Source organism: Bufo bufo, chromosome 6 (assembly GCF_905171765.1).
Source record: "Bufo bufo chromosome 6, aBufBuf1.1, whole genome shotgun sequence".
NCBI classification, from domain to species: domain Eukaryota; kingdom Metazoa; phylum Chordata; class Amphibia; order Anura; family Bufonidae; genus Bufo; species Bufo bufo.
In genome coordinates, this window is record NC_053394.1 from 128,514,934 (window position 1) to 128,540,713 (window position 25,780).

Consider the following 25,780-nt stretch of genomic DNA (forward strand, 5'->3'; position numbering starts at 1 on the left):
ACTGTCTTAGAAATCTGCCACATTCTTATCTTTGTGGCGCATACAGATGAGAAGTGAAGCTGTGCACTTAAAAGGGAGGCAGATTTCTAAAAAAGACATTTGCCTGTACATGACTATGTCTCGCCAAACTGAAAAAAAAGGAAAAAACTGAACTGTAGTGAAAGGCAACAAGTCCAATAAAATGGAGCAAAATGTCTCAATACCAAAATTTTGATTCGGTTTCGATACCATAAAAAAATCATTGCGATGCTCAATACCATTTGATACCACGCAAAAAAAACACCATAAAAGCCGCATGCATTGCGCATTTTATGGAACGTCCGGCCCATACTAGAACAGTACTATCCTAATTTTATGTGGGGACAAGGTGACTAAAAATGGCGAATCAGGAGTTTTTTCTTTTTCTTTTACAACATTCACTGCATAGGAGATCATTTTAAAATATTTTAATAGTTTGGACTTTTCGGACGTGGCGATATGTAATATGTTTATTTATTGTTTATATATTTTATATGTAAAATTGGGAAAGGAGGTGATTTAGTATTTTGGTGTTTATATTTATTTTACTTTTTATTTACTAACTATTAGCCCCCTTAGGGGCTAGAACCCTTGTCCTATTCACCCTAATAAAGCTCTATTAGGGTGAATAGGACTTTACACTCTCCCTGCTGCCCTGGTCTTTGTGCACACAGCAGCAGGGAGATTACCATGGCAGCCAGGGCTTCAGTAGCGTCCTGGCTTTCATGGTAACCGATCGAAGCCCTAGGATTACACTGCTGGGGCTCTGATCAGAAGATGCCACTGCACCACCAATGAGGAGGAGGGGAGAGGGGACCCTGTGGCAACTACCACCAATGACTTTAATACTTGGGGTTGGGGGGGGGCGCACTGGGCCACCAATGTTTTGAATACTGGGGAGGGGGGGGCGCACTGCACCCCCAATGAAGATAACCTGCCCATTATTTCAAATACAGGAGGCGGGTACTGTCTGCAGAATCATATAGCTGGCCCCCGACCTCTATGAGAGGTAGCTGCGATCCGCAGCAGTTAACCCCTATGGTTCTACAGCCAGTACCCGCCTCCTGTATTTGAAATAATGAGTGAGTTAACTTAATGAGTGAGTTGACTGTATTTGAAATAATGAGTGAGTTAACTTAATGAGTTAGTTAACTTAATGAGTGAGTTAACTTAAATAATACCGGTATCGAACCAATACCAAGACAAAAGTATTGATTGGGTATCGATAATTCAATACCCAAGACAACCCTACTATGCACACAACCAACCAGTCACTTACAGAATATATAAAAGGACAGTGTCCAGAACCGTCTGTAGGAACAGATCACTAATTCCCAAAATGATGTCAGGATTTCTAGACATCCCTTAGTGTACAAGCCCTTAGTATACTGGTGAGGAACAACTCAATCATTACAGATCCTCTAAATAAAATAATAACATGCCAATATCATGATACAGTTATGTGAATGGAATTAACAGCTTTGTGTGGCAGGACATAGTCATAAAAAATGAAATTATGAAAATTAAGAAAACAAATCAGAAAAGGTAAAATTTGGTCCAATATCTGGGGGGAAAAAATTAGCTCCACAACCCATCCCAAGGATCCCTCCCTCCCTGGAAAGCCCGCAAACTAAACAGAAAATAAGAATAATTTAACTTCCTGAAAAGACCCCCCACCCACCTTTTTTGATATTAAATAAAATTAATAATTAGTAACCGTATGGTACATCTCAAAACAGGGGTAATTGCAGAAGCCTGGTTGTGATGGGCAATTGGGGCAGTAAATTCGGGTGTCCCTCCTCCTTCCGTGTTTGCTACAAACCCGGCATCGTTTCTGAGGATATGTCTTGCTGGCAGTGGCAGGGACGGGGTGACGAAAGTGGCGTTCTGAAAGCCTTCGAACATCCTCAGATTCAAAGGATTGGCCAGGTGCGGGGGACTCAAACAGGAGACTCTCAACCACCTTCTCCTGGAACTCAAGGAAGTTGAGGGTTCCTTGGGCCTTTTTAAATACGTAAAACAAAACTATTACAGGTAGCAATCTGAATGAGGTAGATTGCTACCTTTTCTTACCAGGCCCTGTTTTTTCGCTTCACCAGGTAGGGTTGTAATGCCTGGTCCGAGAGGTCTACACCTCCCATAAATTTATTGTAGTCTGTCACACAGACCGATTTGTGCTTGTCAGCAGTAGCCCCGCTCTCCCTAACTGCCACTGTGGTGTCTGCGTGCACGGTGGTGAGCATGTAGACATCCTTCCTGTCCTTCCACTTCACTGCAAGCAGCTGGTCACTTGCAAGGGCGAAGGATGTTCCTCTCTCCAAACGCTTGGACACCAGCGGTTGTGGGTATCCCACTCTATTTTTACCGACTGTCCCACAAGCCCCTGTGTTTGCAGCATGGAGGGATTTAAAAAAGGGTATGCTGCTATATAAATTATCCGTGTACACGTGGTACCCTTTGTGTAGGAATGGCGCCAATAGATCCCACACAATTTTTCCCGATGTCCCAATATTTTCTGGGCAGCCTGGGGGGTTAAGTTGGGAGTCTCTGCCCTCATATACAGACAGACCGCAGGTGTAGCCGGTTGTGCTCTCGCACACCTTACAGTGGATATAAAAAGTCTACACAAAGTCTCACATTCAAAATCATGTTAAATAGGAGTCAGCATACACCTGCCATCATTTAAAGTGCCTCTGATTAAGGGCTCATTCACACGACCGTGCCGCTTTTTGCGGTTTGCAAATTGCGGATCCGCAAAAAAACGATGCCGCCTGTATGCCTTCCGCAATTTGCAGAATGGAACAGGAGGCCCATTATAGAAATGCCTATTCTTGTCCGTAAAATGGACAAGAATAGGACAGGACTCACAGAGCGACGGAAGCGGACAACACACAGAGTGCGTGAAATGAATGGCTCCGTATACCGACTGTATGCGGAACGCAAAATACATTCGCGTGAACGAGCCCTAACCCCAAATAAAGTTCAGCTGCTCTAGTTGGTCTTTCCTTAAATTTTCTGGTCCACAGAGAGCTTCCAAAGCATCAAAGGGATCTCATTGTTAAAAGGTATCATTCAGGAGAAGGGTACAAAAGAATTTCCAAGGCATTAGATATACCATGGAACACAGTGAAGACAGTCATCATCAAGTGGAGAAAATATGGCACAACAGTGACATTACCAAGAACTGGACGTCCCTCCAAAATTGATGAAAAGACAAGAAGAAAACTGGTCTGGGAGGCTACCAAGAGGCCTACAGCAACATTAAAGGAGCTGCAGGAATATCTGGCAAGTACTGGCTGTGTGGTACATGTGACAACAATCTCCCATATTCTTCATATGTCTGGGCTATGGGGTACAGTGGCAAGACGAAAGCCTTTTCTTACCAACAAAAACATCCAAGCCAGGCTACATTTTGCAAAAACACATCTAAAGTCTCCCAAAAGCATGTGGGAAAAGGTGTTATTGTCTGATGAAACCAAGGTTGAACTTTTTGGCCATAATTCCAAAAGATATGTTTGGCGCAAAAACAACACTGCACATCACCAAAAGAACACCATACCCACAGTGAAGCATGGTGGTGGCAGCATCACGCTTTGGGGCTGTTTTTCTTCAGCTGGAACTGGGGCCTTAGTTAAGCTAGAGGGAATTATGAACAGTTCCAAATACCAGTCAATATTGGCACAAAACCTTCAGGCTTGTGCTAGAAAGCTGAACATGAAGAGGAACTTCATCTTTCAGAATGACAACGACCCAAAGCATACATCCAAATCAACAAAGGAATGGCTTCACCAGAAGAAGATTAAAGTTTTGGAATGGCCCAGCCAGAGCCCAGACCTGAATCCGATTGAAAATCTGTGGGGTAAGTTGAAGAGGGCTGTGCACAGGAGATGCTCTCGCAATCTGACAGATTTGGACTGTTTTTGCAAAGAAGAGTGGGCAAATCTTGCCAAGTCAAAATGTGACAGGCTGATAGACTCATACCCAAAAAGACTGAGTAACCATATTATTTAGTTTTTATATTTTTTCTGCCCTCCACCTAAAAGATTTGAGTTTGTTTTTCAATTGAGTTGTACAGTTTATGGTCACATTAAAGGTGGAAAAAAGTTCTGAAATTATTTATCTTTGTCAAAATCTTTTTACATCACAGAAACCTGACATTTCAACAGGGGTGTGTAGACTTTTTAGATCCACTGTATATAATTTTACCCCATATCTGGCACGCTTGGAAGGAATAAACTGACGGAAGGAAATGCTGCCTTTAAAACTAAAAAGGGATTCATTGACGGATAGATTTTTATCAGAGGTATATAATTTTAAGAATAAATCCCTAAGGGGGGGAAATAAGGGGTCTCAATTTATTTAGGCGGTTATAGGCTCAGTTATGGGGGGGGGGGGGGGGCTTGTCCAAAAATTGCATAAACCGCATTAGATCTTCATAGCGGTTTCCGGACATTACTGCTGCAAACACAGGGGTTGAGTAGACAGTACTCGCAGCCCAATAGAATCGGACAGATGTTTTTTTTACAATGCCCATGTCCAGGGTAAACCCCAAAATTTCTAGAGATTAGTACAGATTACAGATTAGTTTGCTGCACAATTAATTCCAGGACTTTATCGTCCACAAATAAATGGACAGACACCCACTGACTGCCAGTAACAGAAGGACACATGGTCCCTAATGGAAATAACTGACCGTCCTAATGACGGACGCCTAATGACGGCCATAAAAAAGTCAATTCCGAATAGTCAATCCTACTTTGAGCGTTTCAGGTTACAGGTGTGGTGGGTCCTGTTCACACCGAGCTCCAATCTTCACAATGTTAAAACCGCAATGATCACCAGAAGCTCGACTCAGACCACTTCAGTTCGTGTTGACATTAATCAATACGCCAATCACTGGCTTCTTGCTACACATCTATTTGCCTGTCCTACAATGGTCAAGACCAGATAGGCAAAAATAGTGAAGCACCGCAATGAGATTTAATCACAAACCAGCTTTTATTATACTCACAAACATGCAAGGGACAAATAAAAAAATTTGACCGGCTTCCCGTCTATCACCCGACCCGGGTTTCACCTTTGTTTCGTCAGGGGTGCATGTCCCGCCCAAGATAGGCGTGTCTTTTATATACAAGTTATGCTCCTCCTCTCACTTAGTTTGCATTAAAAACTTATAAAACCACTATATAACAATTAAAAACATTGGTTTAACATATAAAAAATAGCTCATTAGCTCTTAAAATTCATAAAACCAACAATCCTTCTCATTACATCACATATGCGTATATGCTTCATTCCAACATCACATGTCCATATAAGGCCAATCGGAGAATACTATCAAAACCCATTCATAAAAAACTACTACCTTCCCATAAGCATCTATTCATACTCAAGTTCACATTTCTCATGATAATTTTCAAAGGAATTATTATTATATATGAATGAGCATAAGTTTACAGGCTCTCTCCTTATTAACAAGGAGCCAAACATCCCTTTTATACCAGACAAGGTTTTATATCAAACTTCATATTTAACTCTGCAGGATGCAGAGTACCCAATTTGTGAATCCATTCTATCGCAATATAATCGTGCCCCATATTTTAATAGATCGGGAATTTACAATAGTGGTTATAGTCCTCGGCGTTCGTGCAACAATGGCCAACACTTTATTCGATCCAATTATCAACGGAGATCTAATTATGTGTCCCATTTCCAATAAAATAGAGGGAGGAATATGAATGCAGGCAGAGGAGAATATGGATATCCAAAGAACCACACAAACTATGAAGATAGACAAGGTAGACCAACTCAATCCTGCAATAATTATACAAATGGGACTCATAATTTTCCACATCAGGGAATAAAGGGAACACAGATGGAAGAGAACATAGAGAATCAAGAACAGGCAGACAGGTGCAGAACTCCACTAAACAGAGAAAACCCCAGCCCCAGAACCAAAAGAATGAAGGAGAAATAAAAGGTATTTATAATTTGAGGGGTTGAGCCCGCACAACCTGCCTGTAGGTGCAGATCTCTATGGCGAAATACATATACAAACGGAAAATGCAAATGTGATCGCACACTACATCCAGCACTCTGCCCTCCATGCTGGATGAGACATTGGTGTACATTTTGGCCAAAGCGTAATTAAGCCACTCACCGCGTCAAGGTCGTCTCACTTGAGTGGTCCCTAACTCTTGTTCCTACCTGTTTATGGGCCATGACAGCCACATAAAGTCCAGGGAATGCAGATCAGCATGCAAGCCAAGTACACTCTGCTTTGAACCCCGTCCGGTGCCATTACAGCTTTCATCGGATCCAGGGATGCAAGTACCAACATGCATGCTGAACCCACCATATACTTCTCCTGGAGCCAAATGGCTAATGGTAGGTTCTATATAAGCAGACTCAGTTTTATACTGACTTTAAAACCAGCCTCCAGGACAGATTGACTGGTCAGGTGTGCTTGACTCAAAGGAGATCGCCACGCCTCCAATATATGCTACAAAGAAAAAATGTGGGGGGTTGAGCCCGCACAACCTGCCTGTAGGTGCAGATCACTATGGCGAAATACATATACAAACGGAAAATGCAAATGTGATCGCACACTACATCCAGCACTCTGCCCTCCATGCTGGATGAGACATTGGTGTACATTTTGGCCAAAGCGTAATTAAGCCACTCACCGCGTCAAGGTCGTCTCACTTGAGCGGTCCCTAACTCTTGTTCCTACCTGTTTATGGGCCATGACAGCCACATAAAGTCCAGGGAATGCAGGTCAGCATGCAAGCCAAGTACACTCTGCTTTTAACCCCGTCCGCTGCCATTACAGCTTTCATCGGATCCAGGGATGCAAGTACCAACATGCATGCTGAACCCACCATATACTTCTCCTTTGAGTCAAGCACACCTGACCAGTCAATCTGTCCTGGAGGCTGGTTTTAAAGTCAGTATAAAACTGAGTCTGCTTATATAGAACCTACCATTAGCCATTTGGCTCCAGGAGAAGTATATGGTGGGTTCAGCATGCATGTTGGTACTTGCATCCCTGGATCCGATGAAAGCTGTAATGGCACCGGACGGGGTTAAAAGCAGAGTGTACTTGGCTTGCATGCTGATCTGCATTCCCTGGACTTTATGTGGCTGTCATGGCCCATAAACAGGTAGGAACAAGAGTTAGGGACCGCTCAAGTGAGACGACCTTGACGCGGTGAGTGGCTTAATTACGCTTTGGCCAAAATGTACACCAATGTCTCATCCAGCATGGAGGGCAGAGTGCTGGATGTAGTGTGCGATCACATTTGCATTTTCTATTTATAATTTGAGTTTCATATCAGCTCACGGATAATGAAAAAACTGTCCTAAGGCCTTAAATTTGCACCAATCAGAACAATGAACAAATTTGCAATTTTTTTGGATGTGCATAAATATATTAGAAGATTAAATTTAGCAAAATATGCGATCCTAAATCCCAGAATAGAAACTAATCGGGGAAAAGGGGATACTATTATTCACTCGGGATTGCAGCAAAAATCTAAGTTTTGTCCGGTAATTAAAGAAAATGAATGTGTAGAGGCGTTTAGGAGAGGGATTTTGAAGGAATTAGAAACTATCAATACTAAACCCATATACCACAATTTAAGATACGAGGAAAGGCAAGCTACGGACTCATATTTGCGGGATACGGGTGATGTGTTGAAAATATTGAATGACTTTGGATCATTCACTGAGAATATGTATCTTGCTACAGTTGATGTTATGTCTTTGTACATGGTAATTCCTAAAGAAAGGGTTAAGAGCAGTTCAGAAGCATTTGGAGAATGATCCGAATATGTCTAAAGCACAAGGGGAATTTTTGGTTGAATGTATTGATTTTGTTTAGGTCACAATTATTTTTTGTTTTTGAATAATTTTTATTTACAGTCAACTGGTACGGCGATGGGGGGAAATTCGCCCCGGCCTTCGCAAATTTATTTATTGTCGCCTGGGAAAGTGAATTTATAGATTCTATACTAAATTTGCGACAAGAAAAGGGAAAATTGTGTTTATGGAAGCGATTTATCGATGACTGTGTGTTAATTTGGGAAGGTGAATTATTGGGGTTGGAGGAATTTTTGCTAAATATTAATAATAATTACTGGAATTTAAAATTCACAAACTCTATAAGTTGAGTTAGTATAATTTTTTGGATATCACTATTTTTGTGGCGGATAATACACTAAAGACAAAGACATATTTCAAACCCACGGACGCAAATACATGAATTGATATCACTAGTTGCCATTACGGTCCCTGGATTGAAAATATCCCAAAGGGTCAGTTTAAAAGAATTTACCGGAAAAAAAACCCTATAGGGAACAGAGATATGATACAGAAGTGTTTTTTGGAAAAAGGGTACAAAAAGAAAAATCTAGAGAGGTGTAGGGAAGAAAAGAGTGAAAAACAGGAAAATCACAACCAAAAAAATGGAAAAACAAAGTAAAAAGGATTATAGATTTTCATTTATTACCCAATTTAATTGCAATGCTGGTTTAATTAAAAATGCTATAAGGAAAAATTGGTCAGTCCTTAAAAATGATCCAGTTTTAGGGGAGGTGATCCCTGCTCATCCAGAATTTATATCCCTAATCTAAAAGATCACCTCGTACATAGCTTTTTACCTTTAAAAAATGAAGGTGTCAAAAAAGATGTGTTCACATGGTGCGGTTTCGGCTTGCCGTGCAAAAACCGTCAAAAGAAAGATAGAAGACCTAATGTAACTGAAGTGGTATCTATAAGCAATGGTGGTGCTTTTAAGATTGGAGGTGAATTGTCCTGTGAAACCATGGGGGTCGTCTACATGCTGGAGTGCCATTATACAGGAACACATAAGAAATATAAAAAAAAAGGGCTGAAAACATGTAGAGTACATAATAAAAATCTGTCCGGGTTAAAATTAGTTGGAGTTGAGCGTATGATTAACAAATGGCGGGGAGAGGATCCTATCGCTGTGAGATAGAATGGATTCACAAATTGGGTACTCTGCAACCTGCAGGGTTAAATATGGAGTTTGATTTAAAACCTTGTCTTGTATAAAAGGGATGTTTGGCTCCTTGTTAATAAGGAGAGAGCCTGTAAACTGATGCTCATTCATATATAATAATAATTCCTTTGAAAATTATCATGAGAAATGAGAACTTGAGTATGAATAGATGCTTATGGGGGGGTAGTATTTTTTTCTGAATGGGTTTTGATAGTATTCTCCGATTGGCCGTATACGGACATGTGATGTTGGAATAAAGTATACAGTATATGCATATGTGATGTAATGAGAAGGATTGTTGATTTTATGAATTTTAAGAGCTAATGAGCTACTTTGTATGTGTTAAACCAATGTTTTTACTTGTTATATAGTGTTTTTATACGTTTTTAATGCAAACTAAGTGAGAGGAGGAGCATAACTTGTATATAAAAAAACACGTCCGTCTTGGGCGGGACATGCACCCCTGACGAAGAAAAGGTGAAACCCGGGTCAGGTGATAGACGGGAAGCCGGTCAAATTGTTTTATATGTCTATGTCCCTCGCATGTTTGTGAGTATAATAAAAGCTGGTTTGTGATTAAATCTCATTGCGGTCTTGACAATTGTAGGACAGGCGAATAGATGTGTAGCAAGAAGCCAGTGATTGGTGCATTGATTAATGTCAACGCAAACTCAGGTGGTCTGAGTGGAGCTTCTGGTGAGCAGCGCAGTTTTAACATTGTGAAGACCTAATGACGGACGCCTAATGACATACACCCACTGACCGCACAAATCGCACAGCCAGGACAGAAGTCTGATCTCTCTCTCCTCACAGAAGATGTCCTGGCTGTGTTAGTAAATATAATGGATGTGATCTCCATGATAGGTTTATCATGGAGACCACATGATCAGGGACCATTACTATTGGTCCCTAATGGTTACTGTGCTGAAGGCAAATCTTCAGCACAGTAAACAGTGTGCATGTCTGCGCCATTTAAAAAAAAATTGTATTGGGGGGGGGGGGGTCCTGGACCTTTATTAACCACTTCCCATCTGGGCCCTTTGCCCCCTTCCTGACCAGGCCAAATTTTGCAAAACGGACATATCTCACTTTATGTGGTAATAACTTTGGAACGCCTTTATTTATCCAAGTCATTCAGAGATTGTTTTCTCGTGACACATTGTACTTCATGATAGTCATAAATTTGAGTCAAAATATTTCACCTTTATTTATGAAAAAATCCCAAATTTACCCAAAAATGTAAAAAAAATCGCAATTTTCTAAATTTCAATTTCTCTGCTTTTAAAACAGAAAGTGATACCTCATAAAATATTTATTATTTAACATTCCCCATATGTCTACTTTATGTTGGCATCATTTTGGAAATGTCATTTTATTTTTTTAGGACGTTAGAAGGCTTAGAAGTTTAGAAGCAATTCTTCAAATTTTTAAGAAAATTGCCAAAACCCACTTTATAAGGACCAGTTCAGGTCTGAAGTCACTTTGTGGGGCCTACATAGTGGATACCCCCATAAATGACCCCATTGTAGAAACTACACCCCTCAAGGTATTCAAAACCGATTTTACAAACTTTGTTAACCCTTTAGGCGTTCCACAAGAATTAAAGGAAAATGGAGATCAAATTTTTAAATTTCACTTTTTTGGCAGATTTTCCATTTTAATCAATTTTTTTCTCTAACACATCGATGGTTAACAGCCAAACAAAACTCAATATTTATTACCCAGATTCTGCGGTTTACAGAAACACCCCACATGTGGTCGTAAACTGCTGTATGGGCACACGGCAGGGCGCAGAAGGAAAGGAACTCCACATGGTTTTTAGATGCCATGTCCCATTTGAAGCCCCCTGATGCACCCTTACAGTAGAAACTCCCAAGAAGTGACCCCATTTTGGAAACTAGGGGATAAGGTGCCAGTTTTATTAGTACTATTTTTGGGTACATATGATTTTTTGATCATTCAATATAACACTTTATGGGGCAAGGTGACCAAAAAATTGGTTGTTTTAGCACAGTTTCTATTTATTTATTTTTACAGCGTTCACCTTAGGGGTTCAGTCAAGTGACATTTTTATAGAGCAGATTGTTACGGACGTAGCGATACCTAATATGTATACTTTTTCTCATTTATTAAAGTTTTACACAATAATAGCATTTTTGAAACCAAAAAATTATGTTTTAATGTGTCCATGTTCTGAGAGCTATAGTTTTTTTATTTTTTGAGAGATTTTCTTATGTAGGGGCTCATTTTTTGCGGGATGAGGTGACGGTTTTATTGGTACCATTTTGTGGGACATACGCGTTTTTGATCACTTGGTGTTGCACCTTTTGTGATGCAAGGTGACAAAAATTGCTTGTTTTGACACAGTTTTTTTTTTTTTTTTTTTACGGTGTTCACCCGAGGGGTTAGGTCATGTGATATTTTTATAGAGCTGGTTTTTACGGACGCGGCAATACCTAATATGTATACTTTTTTTTATTTGTTTCACTTTAACACAATAATAGCATTTTTGAAACCAAAAAAATTATGTTTTAGTGTCTCCATGTTCTAAGAGCTATAGTTTTTTTATTTTTTGAGAGATTTTCTTATGTAGGGGCTCATTTTTTGCGGGATGAGGTGACGGTTTTATTGGTACCATTTTGTGGGACATACGCGTTTTTGATCACTTGGTGTTGCACCTTTTGTGATGCAAGGTGACAAAAATTGCTTGTTTTGACACAGTTTTTTTTATTTATTTTTTACGGTGTTCATCCGAGGGGTTAGGTCATGTGATATTTTTATAGAGCTGGTTTTTACGGACGCGGCAATACTAAATATGTCTATTTTACTTTATTTTTTCTATTTTAATTTTTTTTTTTTTATTCCTAACTTGGGAACTTTTTTTTTTTTTACATGTGAAACTTTATTTTATTTTATTTTTTCAACCCTTTATTTTTTTTATTTTTTTTTACACTTTTCGTCCCCCATAAGGTCATACAAGACCTCTGGGGGACATTTACTTCACTTTTTCTTTTTTTTTTCACAGTTGATTTCTCCTGTAACTGGGGCTGACATAGTAGCCCCAGTTACAGGACAAATGCACCCCTATAGAGGCTGTACAGCAGCAATCCAGCGCTGTACAGCCTCACAGCAGGGCTGATCGAGGTCTCTGAGAGACCTCACACAGCCCCTGCACTCTCCGGTCCCGGCGGTCACATGACCGCCGGGCCGGAACAGGAAGCGCACAGCGCTTCCTGCTCTGCAGACACAGCGCTCGGTGAGCGCTGTGTCTGCAGCGATCGTGAAGGCAGGGACACCTGGGCACTGTCCCTGCCTTGTCTTAGGGTTGCCCTGCTGTCACTGACAGCGGGCAACCCGATCAGCAGCTGCACGATTAGCGTGCAGCTGCTATTTCTGACAGGACGTTTTAAAACGTGCTGTCAGAAATAGACGTCCACCCATAGGACGTTTATATCCTATGGGCGGACGTGAGGCGGTTAATTTGTTTGGGGGCATAACTGAAAACTCTCTCTCCTCTCCAGAGGAGAGAGAAACTTTGCAGGGGTGGCGGCGGCCGGCTTATAGTGTGCGCATGCCCCGGGCTGCCACCGCCATCTTGATTTTGTAGTAAAAAGATCACAGAGAGGCAAAGAGCATTATCAATCATGTTAATGCTCCGTGTCTCTGCTGTCCGGAACGGGGGAAGCTGGGGGACCCGATCCTAGCACCGGAGACTTTCTCCCTCCTCTCTTACATGAGAGGAGAGAGAAAGTTTACTGCCAGCAGCTCTGCCAGCAGATCACGGTGATCACGTGATCCGAGACCGCTTGTCGCGGTCTCTGATCACTGCCCCGAGCCCTCAGCTACCTACGGTAGCTGTGGGCATGGAGCTCCAGCGCTTGATTAAAGCGCTAACTTAGGATGAAGTGCCGCTGTAAAAAAGCAGTGCTCCAGCCCAAGGCCCCTTAGTGACCGCTGTAAAACACGTATGGGTGGTCACTAAGGGGTTCACCAGTACCGCCAGATCAAGCGGTCATACAGTGTAGGAAGAAATAAAAACCGATAAGAATGAAAGTAAAGACAAAGGAGAGAGGAAAAAAATAAATAATATAAAGACATTATGAATAATTGGAGAAAGAAGTAAGGGAAGATAAGAAACATGACAAGAAGAATAAAAAAAGAAAGAAAGAAGAGAAGGAAATAGAATGGAGAAGAAAGGATAAGAGAAAATGGGATGCGAAAAAGGAATAGGGCAGAAAGAAGAGCAGAAGAAAAGAAGGAAAGATAGAAGATATAAGGGCTCTTTCACACGAGCGGATTCTGTGCGGGTAATCTGCTGCGTGAAAGAGAGACAGCAGAGACCCGGAGCAGTAACATGATTGATAATGCTCTGCGCCTCTCTGTGATCTTTTTTACTACAAAATCACAATGAGATAAATTTGTCACCGTGATTTTGTAGTAAAAAGGTCACAGAAAGGCAAAGAGCATTATCAATCATGTTACTGCTCCGGGTCTCTGCTGTCCGGAGCGGGGCTTGGCACTCTTTCACGCAGTGGATTCCACACATGGGATCAGCTCGTGTGAAAGAGCCCTAAAGGAAACAAAGAAAGAAATGGTTAAGGAAAAGACAAGAAGAGAGATTTTAGAGGAACAGAAAATGGAAAAGGAAGCAGAAGAAACAGGAAAAAAGGGAGATGAGAGAAGGGATAAGTATATTACATGTACGCTGGTCATATAGCCTGATTGTACTGTGTCTTTGCTGCTCAGCCATAGAAGATACTTACTGCAAAAAGACAGCTAAACCTCATCCCTGACTCACTGAGCCACCCAGAGGCTGAATTATAAATTACACACCATCAATTAAAATATTCTGTATATTCACTTTACATTTCTACACGACCACCCCAGCTGCCAACTAACCAGTCCTGCCATTCTATGAAATGACATGTAAAAGGTCAAAATGTAACTTGTCTGTAACACGGAGTTCATGCATGGGTGACCAGCCTGGGTTATTATGTACTTTACTGTATATTTATGTAGTGATGACTACATAAATAGTCCTGGGGTGTCTAGGGAGGGGTAGTACCTCTGGTGGAGGGCATGTCATGCTCTTTTCAGAGCAGCTCGTACACCTTTTGTTCCCACCGGATACTCTCGCCACACCCCGGGCAAAAGCTTCAACAGGCTGGCTAAACCAGGTTGAGAGTAGTCATCGGGTCATTGACCTTCGGTAACAGGGGGATTTGTCTATCCCGAGCATGTGAACACAGAGTCTGGCAGAGTGAGCGGATGAGCGCTACTAAATAGGACCAACGGTCATGAAGGTAGTATCTGCAAGCGATGTGGTACGCTAAGAGCACGGAAAGACACGAAAGACGCCCTGGTCAACCGCTGCACCCAGCCCATCTTTAACTTCTGTGCTGCCATTGGAGCAAGATGTAATCTGGGAAGAGAGAGTGAGGCTGACTCTGCGCACCTCTCCCTCACTTAAATCCGATTCATGCACAAGTCTTGACATCTCGACCAGTTATAAGTTATAAGTCCTGTGGCGATAGGCGAGCGATGAAGCAGCAGGTGTGGAATCACTGGGAGCTGTGGACGCGGACCTGCATACAAGCGGCTCAGGTCTAAAGGTCGTCTTCATGCTGACGAAGCAACAGCTGGATTCAGCGTCTACCTGAGTGACTGCTCACCTCTGTAGTATGGGAAAGGGGCTAGAAAAGGTGCCCTAAACATTGTTGCTTCTCTCAAAACCCTGTCCAGCCTAAAGTGGCTGGAGGGAATCCAATTTCATACGGTCGAAATACAAAACCCAAGGTGAGACAAAAGTTATTACCACTTACTATTGGTACATGGAATGTACGTACGCTTGAAGACAACCCATTAGCAGATCGCCCAGAAAGAAGAACAGCTTTGGTAGCTAGAGAGCTTGCAAGGTTCGACATCGACATTGCAGCCCTGTGTGAAACTCGCTTAGCAAGTGAAGGTCAACTCACAGAAACAGGAGGCGGCTACACATTCTTTTGGTGTGGACGTGGAAGTGATCAACGTCGTGAGCCTGGAGTTGGCTTTGCGGTTAAAAATCATCTTGTTCGCCAACTTGCCAATCTATCTAAGGGTGTAAACGGTCGGCTCATGTCACTGCAACTTCCATTTCTACGTGGAAAACAAGCTACGCTGATCAGTGCCTATGCACCCACAATGACAAATCCAGATGAAGTAAAGGACAAGTTTTATAATGATCTCGATGCCCTACTTTCATCTGTGACTCGCACTGACAGAATGATTCTACTTGGTGATTTTAATGCAAGAGGGGGATCCAATCACTTCACCTGGGATGGTGACATTGGCAAAAACTGAATCAGCACATGTAACAGCAATGGTCTGTTACTATTGAAGACATGTGCTGCTCATGACTTGGTCATTACTAATACCATCTTCCGCCTACCTACTCGCAAAAAGACATCTTGGATGCACCCACGCTCCAAGCACTGGCATCTAATTGATTATGTCATAGTGCGGAGGAAAGACATACAGGATGCAAGAGTAACTAAGGCCATGCCGAGTGCTGACTGCTGGACTGACCATTGACTCATCATTTCTAAACTAAATATCCACATCAAACCTAAGAAGCGGCCACAGGGAAACAGAGTTGTGATAAAGAAGATCAATGTCAATACATTGGTAAATCCCAATATCGCAGCCTCATTGGTAATAGATCTTGAAAATCAACTCACGAGCCCTGCAAATGCAGGAAAGTGCTGAGAAGGACTGGGAATGCTTCCGGAACATCTTGCATTCGTCTGCACTTAAGGCTCTCGGACCCGCATGCAGGAAACAGCGGGACTGGTTTGATGAAAGCGATGAAGAGATTAAGGCCTTGCTAGCCGAAAAACATCGGCTTCACCGTGCTCATCAAAATGACCTGTCGTCAACTGCAAAGAAAAATGCTTTTATCAACGCTCGCAGGACTATACAGAGTAAACTCCGTAAGATGCAGGACTCCTGGCTGAGTGCCAAAGCAGATGAAATTCTGAAGTTTGCTGATAGAAACTATGCTAAATGATTCTATGAAGCTATCAGATCCCTGTATGGACCTCAGTTTTCAGGAAGCTCTCCTCTACTGGATTCGAATGGTACAACTCTCATCACTGAGAAAACTCTGATTCTACAGCGTTGGGCTGAACATTTCCAGTCTGTGCTGAACCGCCCATCTACCATCAATAATGATGCAATTGACAGAATACCCCAGGTGGATATCAGCTATAGCCTGAATGTCCCACCATCAGAGGCTGAAACCTTACAGGCCATCAGTCAACTGTCCAGCGGTAAAGCCCCCGATCTGATGGAATTCTGGTGGAAGTCTATAAGGCTGGTGGTGCAGTGCTTGTTAAAAAACTCACCCAATTGTTCCAGTCTTTCTGGAATCAAGGTTCCATACCTCAGGAACTGATAGACGCGTCCATCGTATACCTTTATAAGAAGAAAGGAAATAGACAAATCTGCGATAATTATAGAGGAATATCACTTTCATCAATTGCAGGCAAGTTCTTGGCACGAATGTTGCTAAATCGTCTGATTGATCATCTGGAACGGGGTCTGCTACCTGAGACACAGTGGGGTTTTCGCAAAGAGCGTGGCACGATGGACATGATATTTGCAGCTCGACAGCTTCAGAAGAAATGTCAGGAGCAAAAACGTGAACTATACACCACCTTTATAGATCTTACCAAGGCTATTGACACAGTTAGTCGCGAAGGCTTATGGTGCATTATGTCGAAGTTTGGATGATCAGACAGATTAATCCTGATGGTACAGGAATTACATGATGGTATGGTGGCTCGGGTTCTGAGCAATGGTGAATCTTCAGAGGCCTTCCCTGTCACAAATGGCATGAAAAAAGGGTGCGTGCTCGCATCAACCCTGTTCAGCATAATGTTTTCAGCCATGCAGTCAGATGCCTTTCAGGACAGTTGACTAGGAATCAATCTGAGGTATAGAACCGATGGGAAACTGTTCAGCTTACGAAGACTCCAGGATGTCACCAAGGTAAAGGAAACTGTGCTTCGTGAGTTTCTTTTTGCTGACGATTGTGCCCTTAATGCAGAATCAAAGCAGGAAATGGAAGCCAGTATGGACAAATTCGCAGCAGCATGTGACAACTTTGGCCTCATCATTAACGCAAAGAAAACCGAAGTGATGTACCAGCCAGCTTCGAAAGCCCAATATCAAGAACCTACCATCACAGTGAAAGGACAGAAGCTGCATGCAGCGGACCAATATACCTATCTTGGCAGTACCCTCTCCCGTGCAGTGACAATTGACATCGAGGTCAACTGCAGAATTGCAAAGGCAAGTTCTGCATTCGGCAGACTGCGGACCATTGGGACCGCCGTGGAATAAGCCTTGCTACAAAACTTAAAGTCTACCAGGCTGTAGTGTTAACCACCCTGATGTATGCTAGTGAGACATGAACAGTATACAGAAGACATGCTAGACAGCTGAACCACTTTCACATGACTTGCCTCCATAGAATCATGAGGATCGAGTGGCAGGATAAGTTGCCAGATACAGAAGTCCTCTCCAGAGCAGGCTTACCATCGGTTTACACCTTATTGATGAAAGCCCAGATGCGCTTGGCAGGCCAGGTCGTAAGGATGCCAGACCATCGCATCCCTAGACAGATCTTCTATGGTGAGCTGTCCAAGGGTAAGCGATCGCATGGGAAGGGGGGGGGGGGGGCAAAAGAAGCGATACAGGGATACACTGAAAGCCTCTCTTAAGTCCCTGGATATCAACATCACCTCGTGGGAATCTCTGGCACATGATCGTTATACATGGCGTTCCCTGATCCATCAGGGTTGCCAGACATACGAATCCAGAAGGACAATCCAGGCACAGGAGAAGCATACACTTCGTAAACATAAAGCTGCAAATGCAAATGCTGAAACAAAAACATCCATATTTGTATGTTCACTAGTATGTAACAAAACATTTAATGCTAATATAGGCCTTATTAGCCATACATCGCTAATGGCCGAAGATCTATCAGATGTCAAGGTCCTCATCGAAAACGATGGACAAACAACATGTAGTGATGACAGTGGTTAATTTTAGTGATGAGCGAATTTCATATTTTAAAATTCGTTTTCGGTTCGTGTTGTGGTATTTACTGAATTGCATTATGGTTTCCATTACCACGGACCATAACGCAATTCCATGACGGAATGCATAACGAAATGCCTTTAGAGGCATTCTGTTATTTATTCCGTCATAATAGAAGTCTATGGCCTGCCTAACGGATCCGTCCGGTTTCCGTTATGCAGGAGAGGACTCCAGCATAACAGATCTGTCCAGTTTCCGTTATGCAGGCCATAGACTTCTATTATGACAGAATAAATAACGGAATGCCTCTAAAGGCATTTCGTTATGCATTCCGTCATGGAATTGCGTTATGGTCCGTGGTAATGGAAACCATAATGCAATTCAGTAAATACCACAACACAAACCGAAAACAAATTTCAAAATATGAAATTCGCTCATCCCTAGTTAATTTATTATGTACCTGCCACTTACAAAAAAGGCAGCCATTTTGCAAAATGTACAAATACGCAGCCCATTAAGTATTAAACAATGTTGTTATCGAAGTAGCAAATTTATGGTGGCATAATAATATTTTTTTAGCTATTTAGTGCCTTCCATATTAGGTGACTATGTACTAACTAAGAAGTGGTTTCATCAATGAAAACACCATCTTATGAGCTCATCAGCTTCTGGTACACTACAAAATGGCTACAAAATTGTTAAACCGCACCAGAATACCTCATCACTCATCATTTTCAACACCTTCTACGTTGCCTGCCATGCACCTTACCATCTACCATCACCAAGGGTACCCCACCTTCCATTCGACAGGAGACCTTCACCAGGGCGTGCCCCGGGGAAATAAAGATGCGCCCCCTCTTTACTGTGCACAGCCTAGGGAGTGCATTGCCACAGTGAGTACTAACACCTCTAACAAGACTACCACTCACGTCTCCCATGCGAGCCACTGCATATAGATTAAAAGTACTTATACTCCAGAATGAAGCAACGGATAACAAAGTGAAAGGTATCATTACATTCTGAGATAGCGCTAAAAGGCATTGTGCTGGGTCACAGACTTCCTTTAATAATTCATTTGCCAAAGATGCATGCTATATCTACTGTATGGAGATAAGATAGATAAGTAGTAACTGGCCATCTCAGGTACTTCCCATCACCAGGGAGTGCAAAAAGAGAGAGGGGTGGACTGGCCATAGACCCTACAGGGAAATTTCCCGGTGGGCCGATGCCCAGGAGGCCACCCTAGCACTTCTTACGGTCGCCAGTCAGGTACATAGAATTTCTCATGCTCTCAGCATAGGGCCTATTCACACGACCATATTTTAATGTCCGCATCTGTTCCACAATGTTGCGGATCAGATACGGACCCATTCATTTCGATAGGTTTGCAAAAGATGCGGACAGCAGTCATACTGTCCACACTTCCATTCCGTGGCCCCGCAAAAAAGATAGAACATGTCCTATTCTTGTTCTTACTGCGGACAAGAACAGGCATTTCTATCATGGAGAAAGATGTTCCGTTCCGCAAAATGCGGAAGGCACACGGCCGGTATCCGTGTTTTGCGAATTTGCAATTTGCGGTCGGCAAAAACTGATGTCATGTAAATGAGCCCTTAATGCTAGGAGCATCTGGTACTTATGAACCTGTCCGGCTGAAGAAAGGGCCCTCCTGCATTCAACTATAAGAGAGGAGAGACTGGAACTTTAGGATGATGTTTAGTGGGAATACCTGCATCCTCTAGTTTGGGATTTTAAGGCTACCTGCACGTGGGTGCCAGCTGTCTTGCTCGCACGTAATCCACAATGTGGGTAGGTAGCCTTAGGTCATCTATCTCAGTGACAGGTTCCCTTCAAAAACAGAGGGGGTTGTGTGAGGTCAAACCCTTCAGTTTGATCATTACCCAAAATTTCAAATGCTTCCTTATGCTACTCAGAGACAGAATCAGAAGGAACGTGTTGACTGATGACACAAACCACATAAAGCCACAGATGTTTAAGAGTTTTTTTACATGTTTTTTTTTTTCAGTTTGTCTAGCCATTTGTGTAGAAGCCCCATGTAGTGTGAAAGTGACAGAGGCAATGAGCTGTTAGTGACATTAGGGGGAGTACAAAGAATAGGCATTCGAGAAAGGGATTGTGTAGCCACAGAAGCTGGTGGGTGAGCATCAGTAAGGGTTACCATGAATGAGGGGGGCATACAGTATGGTGACATGACACATCCGGGTACCAACCTGGGTGGTGGTTCAGCCTGCTGCTCTTTCCTTAAAACAAGAAGCAATATTATGTTAGTTGTAATGCAATGATAAAATGATGCATCCTCTGTTAATTCTCAGCTACCATTTTCCAGGAACAGAAGCAAGATTTTAAGCAAGCGAGGAACTGTGGCTGCAAGGGGAGGGGATGAGGAGGCAGACTATAAAAGAAAGTGAAAAATTACATACAGTACTAGTCTAATCTACAATACTCACAAAAAGTTAGGGATATTTGGAATGTGGGTAAAATTTCAGGATAAAACTAAAATGCACTCTAGCCTTTACAGGTGAACTTAATGTGACATTCTCTAAACCTTTGAATGCCCATGTCCAACTGTTCAATGTTTCAAAACTTTTTGCACAACTTGCTGTTCTCTAACAAGGAGCTTAACGGCAAAATTCACAACAGATGTTTGATCTATGAATCGCCCAATAGATTTCCTGATTGAATTACAATTGGTATTTAAACAGTACCTCGCCATTGCAAGGTTTCAAGCAGGATGTTCTGAGACGGAAGGGGCCACTTAGATTAGAGTGTCACAGAGTGTCATCAGCAGGTTTCAACAGAGATGCAGTGAGACTGAAGAGTCACAGAAAGGCATAGAAGTGGACGTCCTTTGGCCACATCCCACACTGTTGACTGCTTTATTGTGAATAATGCCCTGCAGAACCGGATAATGAATTCCACACAACTCCAGGCACATTTAAGGGAGGTGAGAGGCACCAAAGTGTCACGTTAGACCATTCAAAACCGGACGACATACACCACAGGCGTCATCACCTTGCATGGGCCAGGGAGCATCTATGCTGGACGAGGGACCAGTGGGCCTCAGTGCTGTTCACTGATGAAAGTAGATTCATGCTGAGCAGAAGTGATGGCCGCCAACAATGTTGGAGACGTCAAAGAATGCGTTATGCATCAGACACTGTTTGCCTTTGGTGGTGGTGGTGTTACAGTGTGGACAGGTGTGTCTAGTCAATACAGAACAGCTCTGCACTTTATGAATGGTACAGTGACAAGCCCATACTACTTGAATAACAGCATTAATCCAGTCATTGTGCCTCTGCATTAACAACACAGGCCTAATTTCATCTTCACGGACGACAATGAGCCAGCTCATTGCGGTTGCATTATTAGGAAACGGCTGCTGGAGACTGGGGTACCTCAAATGCAGTGCTCTGGACTTTCTCCAGACCTGTATCCAATTGAAAACCTATGGGATTCGCCATGTAGAGGTCTGTAACTCTGTACCCCAGAACCTCAATAACTTGAGGGCCGCCCTTCAAGAAGAATGGGATGCCATGTCTCAGCAGACAATAAGTGGACTTGTGCAGCGGCCCCCAACCGCTGGGCCGCGGCCCAGGACCGGGCCCTGGAGGATTGTTTGCCGGGCCACGGCAATACAGAGGAGCGGTCACACACAGCGCGCGGCTGTACAGCGGGAAGGAAGGAGAGCGTTCCTTCCTTCCAACTGTGATGCCGGCCAGCTACTACCACCAATGAAAATGCTTGAAAAGGGCTAGTGAGGCAGGGATTAGTTAGGTCTCACTGCCCCACCAATGGAAATAAACATGACGGCCCGAGGGGGGAGGGGGGTTGTCGGCATCCAGTTTCAGCTAGTATCTGAGGGAGTGAGCGGGAGAAAGACCTGCAGTTCCTCTTCCATGTCACCTTGAAAATATCAGCAGTGCAGCAGAGCCCAGTGCAGCAGAGCCCTGTGTAGCAGAGCCCAGTGCAGCAGAGCCCAGTGCAGCAGAGCCCAGTGCAGCAGAGCCCAGTGCAGCAGAGCCCAGTGACCACTAGACCCTAGTCAGTTTTGTGCAGCCAATTCAGGTATACCATGTCAGCCTGAAATAAAGGCAGGGAGATATCAATGTAATAGTAAGGCCTATTTCACACTGCTGGCTAGTTCCTGCATGTTGTTCTACAGAGAGCAACCTGCCGGAGCTATCTAGTTCCGGCATTGCCAGATGTTACCAGAATGTCTTACGGTCCCATGGACTATAATGGAGTCTGGCAGAGATCCAGCCGCTACCCGGCAAATATGCCAGGATTCGGCTGGAGAAATACCCCTGCTTAGTCAATGGAGCTAGCTGGCATTCCGATAACATCCAGCAATTTTGGATCCAGATGGCTCTGGATCCAATATTTGGGGTTAATGTGACTCACTAACCGCAATGTTGCCAGTAGCCATAATTTGAGAAGACGGGGTCACCTATTATTAATCTGAGGTACATGGTGCTATTACATTAGTAACCCCCTTGTACCTCACATTAAAAGTAAGTGGCCCCAAGCACCTCATCAAATAATGGCCAACATTGGGTTAACCATTAATGTCAGGTACACATGATGAGGTTACTATTAATATGCACCTTGTGTTTTGCTATGCGCCGACCAGCACCCCCCCTAAGTACTGCCCACCCCCTGAGCCCCACCCTATAAACCCCCCACCACACCCGGTCCCTGGGAAAATTGTCTTGCATGAAATTGGTCCTTGGTGCAAAAAAGGTTGGGGACCACTGGACTTGTGAACAACATGAGACGTCGTTGTCAAGCTGTAATTGATGCTCAAGGCCACATAATACGTTTTTGAGACATTGACATTTTTTGTGGGGGTATACCCACCACTGGTGTTGGCTTTTGTTTCAATAAAATGTTTGAGATGAGGAAATCACCATTGTTTCTACTTAAATGCCTTACTTACATGATATAATATCACTGTAGAGTGAACTTTTTACATTTTCCATAAATTCCTAACTTTTTGTGAGTAGTGTACCAGGGATGTGACTTGTGACTCTCTAATGAATACATTTAGACTAAATTAAAATTAAAGTGAAGCACATAACATAAAATATATTCATTTCATCAATAATAATCCCTAAAATAATAATATTAATAATAATAATAATAATAATAAAATTAAAAATATAATGATAATACTAATAACTTAAAAGCTTCAATACTGTTATAAAATAATGTATAGGGCCTGGTGGGTAACCTATAAAAGATTCAAAATTTCACAAGCTGGAGCCATTCAATAATTTCTGCTTCATGCAAATGGAACATTGATGCCCTTCAGACCCATGCTATGGAGTTATAGGCACTCTGGTTCCCCATCTAATACTGCCGAGCCCAATGCTTCCAGGGGAGGGAAAGTAACACAACAGAATCCTAGAGTAAAATTGTCTGTAGGGTCTAGCAGACTTCTATTGTTGTTTGGAACTATTGGAAACTTGCACCTGGTTGTAATACAACAATTTGGAGTTGCACTTCCCAATGGGTTCTACACTTTGTTTAAAAAGATGATCTTTCCTCTGGATAGAACATCAGCTTCTGATCGGCGGACGTTCGACACCCGGGATCCCCGCCGATCAGCTGTTTGAGAAGGCAGCGGCGCTCCAGCAGCGCCGCGGCCTTCTCACCGTTTACCGCTGGCCCAGTGACGTCACGACTAGTATCACTGGCCTGGGCGGGGCTAAGCTCTGTTCACTTGAATGGATCTTAGCTCTGAGGATAGATCATCAGTTTAAACAAAGTGCAGAACCCCTTTAAGTAACTTAAATCGGTTGTCCAGTTTTCCGATATCAATAACCTGTCCTCATATGTCATCAATATCAGATTGCCGGGGGTCCAACTCCTGACACCCTGCTGATCACCTGTTTGAAGGGGCCGCAGGTCTCGTCAATGTTTACCTGCAAGCCGTCGATTTTATAGTGGCGGTGCAGTGTAATTACAACCACTTCGTCCCTATTTACCTGAATAGGTCATAGGTATGGACGGGTCATCAATATCGGGGGGGGGGGGGAAGAGACAACATATTTAAAGGGGTTTTCCAGCTTTTTTATATTTTATTTTCACTAAAGCCTATGGTACCTGTGCAGAAGTCCATACTCCTCACCGCTAAAATTCCGGATGGATAGGGTCATGTGTACCGCTGCAGCCAATGTCTGGCTTCAGTGGTGACAAGTCCCCAAGTGCCAGGTGCTGTTTGGTAACAGGTCCCCACTGAGGCCAGTCATTGGCTGCAGCCACACACATGACCCTGTCCATCCGGAAGTTTACAGACAGAGATGGGATGATCAGTAAAGATAGCCTGTGAACTAGAAAAGAGGAGAAGGGAGCTGGCGAGTATGGATTTTTCCACAGGTACCGCAGGCTGGAATGGAAATCAAAATAAGAAAATAAAGCTGGAAACCCCCTTTTCTTTTCTTGAAGTAGAATATTGATAACCTATCCTCAGGATATCTCATTAGTCACTGACCCAGTAAGGGGCCACAGTGCTCACTGTAATGACATGGCCTCTTCAAACTGCTGATTGGCGCAGTCGGACCCCACCGATCTGATATTGATAACCTAGGTCATCAATTATCTACTCCTGGAAAACCCCTATAAGGACCTTTTTTGTTAGAGTGGCTAATGCTTCAGGGTCAGCATAGCCATAAGACACATAAAAATCTTGACATACTGTATACGGCACAGATATCAATGCATTGTACGTAACATTCTCTCTGTGACGGTTTTATTATAGAGTGGTTTTCAGCAGGCTCACACAAGCAGCATTCACACGACCGCATTTCTGGGTCAGCATCCATTCCACAATTTTGCGGAACAGGTGAGGACCCATACATTTCAATGGGGCCACAAAAGATGCGGACAGCACACAGTGTGGTGTCCGCGTCTGTCGTTCCATTCCGCGTTCCATACAGCATGTCCTATTGTTGTCCTCAATGGCGGACAAGAATAGGCATTTCTATCATGGGGCTGGCCATGTGCGTTCTGCAAAATGTGAAAAGCACATGGCCAGCAGTGATGGCCAGTTCGCATTGCTCGCCCGCGAACATATGCGGGCTGCCATCTTTTTTCACAAGTCCGGCAAGGCACAGGTAAGCCCTTAGGCGGGCCGGTCTGAAAACAAGTGCGGTCACCGGGAGCAGGCAGTTCTGAGAACAGCCGCCGGGGGCCTTCATCGGGCTTTTCTCGGAACTGCCTGCTCCCGGTGACCGCACTTGTTTTCAGACCGGCTCGCGCACAGGCACAGGTAAGGGCTTACCTGTGCCTCACTGGACTTGTGAAAAAAGATGGCAGCCCGCATATGTTCGCGGGTGAACAATGCGAACTGGCCATCACTGATGGCTAGTACCCGTGTTCTGCGGATCCGCAATTTGCTGACCGCAAAACACAAACGGTAGTGTGAATGAACCCATATAGATACATGATCTGGGAAAAGAGGGATAAATAGTAACTAATATAATAAAACAGCAAAAGATAAAAATGTATCCAAACAGCAACTGTGAATCCAAAACTGTATCATAAAGGGGGAGAGTGGTCTTATAATTGTGTTCTTCTCGGCCATTAGGGAGTCACTGTGCTTCCATCCTCGGATGCGAGGAAAAGATGAATCAC

The 25,780-nt window shown here is 43.2% G+C and overlaps 1 protein-coding gene across 6 annotated transcripts in view; it reads right to left on the reverse strand.

Annotated features, from left to right (window-relative positions):
• KCNQ2 (potassium voltage-gated channel subfamily Q member 2) overlaps nt 1-25,780 on the reverse strand; it is a 123,858-nt gene that overhangs the window by 33,963 nt on the left and 64,115 nt on the right. For 5 of the 6 annotated variants that reach the window (XM_040437550.1, XM_040437547.1, XM_040437551.1 and 2 more), the window contains one exon: nt 20,356-20,385. The exons of the other annotated variant lie outside the window; for it this stretch is intronic. In XM_040437550.1, the coding sequence (XP_040293484.1) occupies nt 20,356-20,385 (30 nt within the window). The remainder of the gene's footprint in view (nt 1-20,355; nt 20,386-25,780) is intronic. 6 annotated transcript variants of the gene reach the window in all.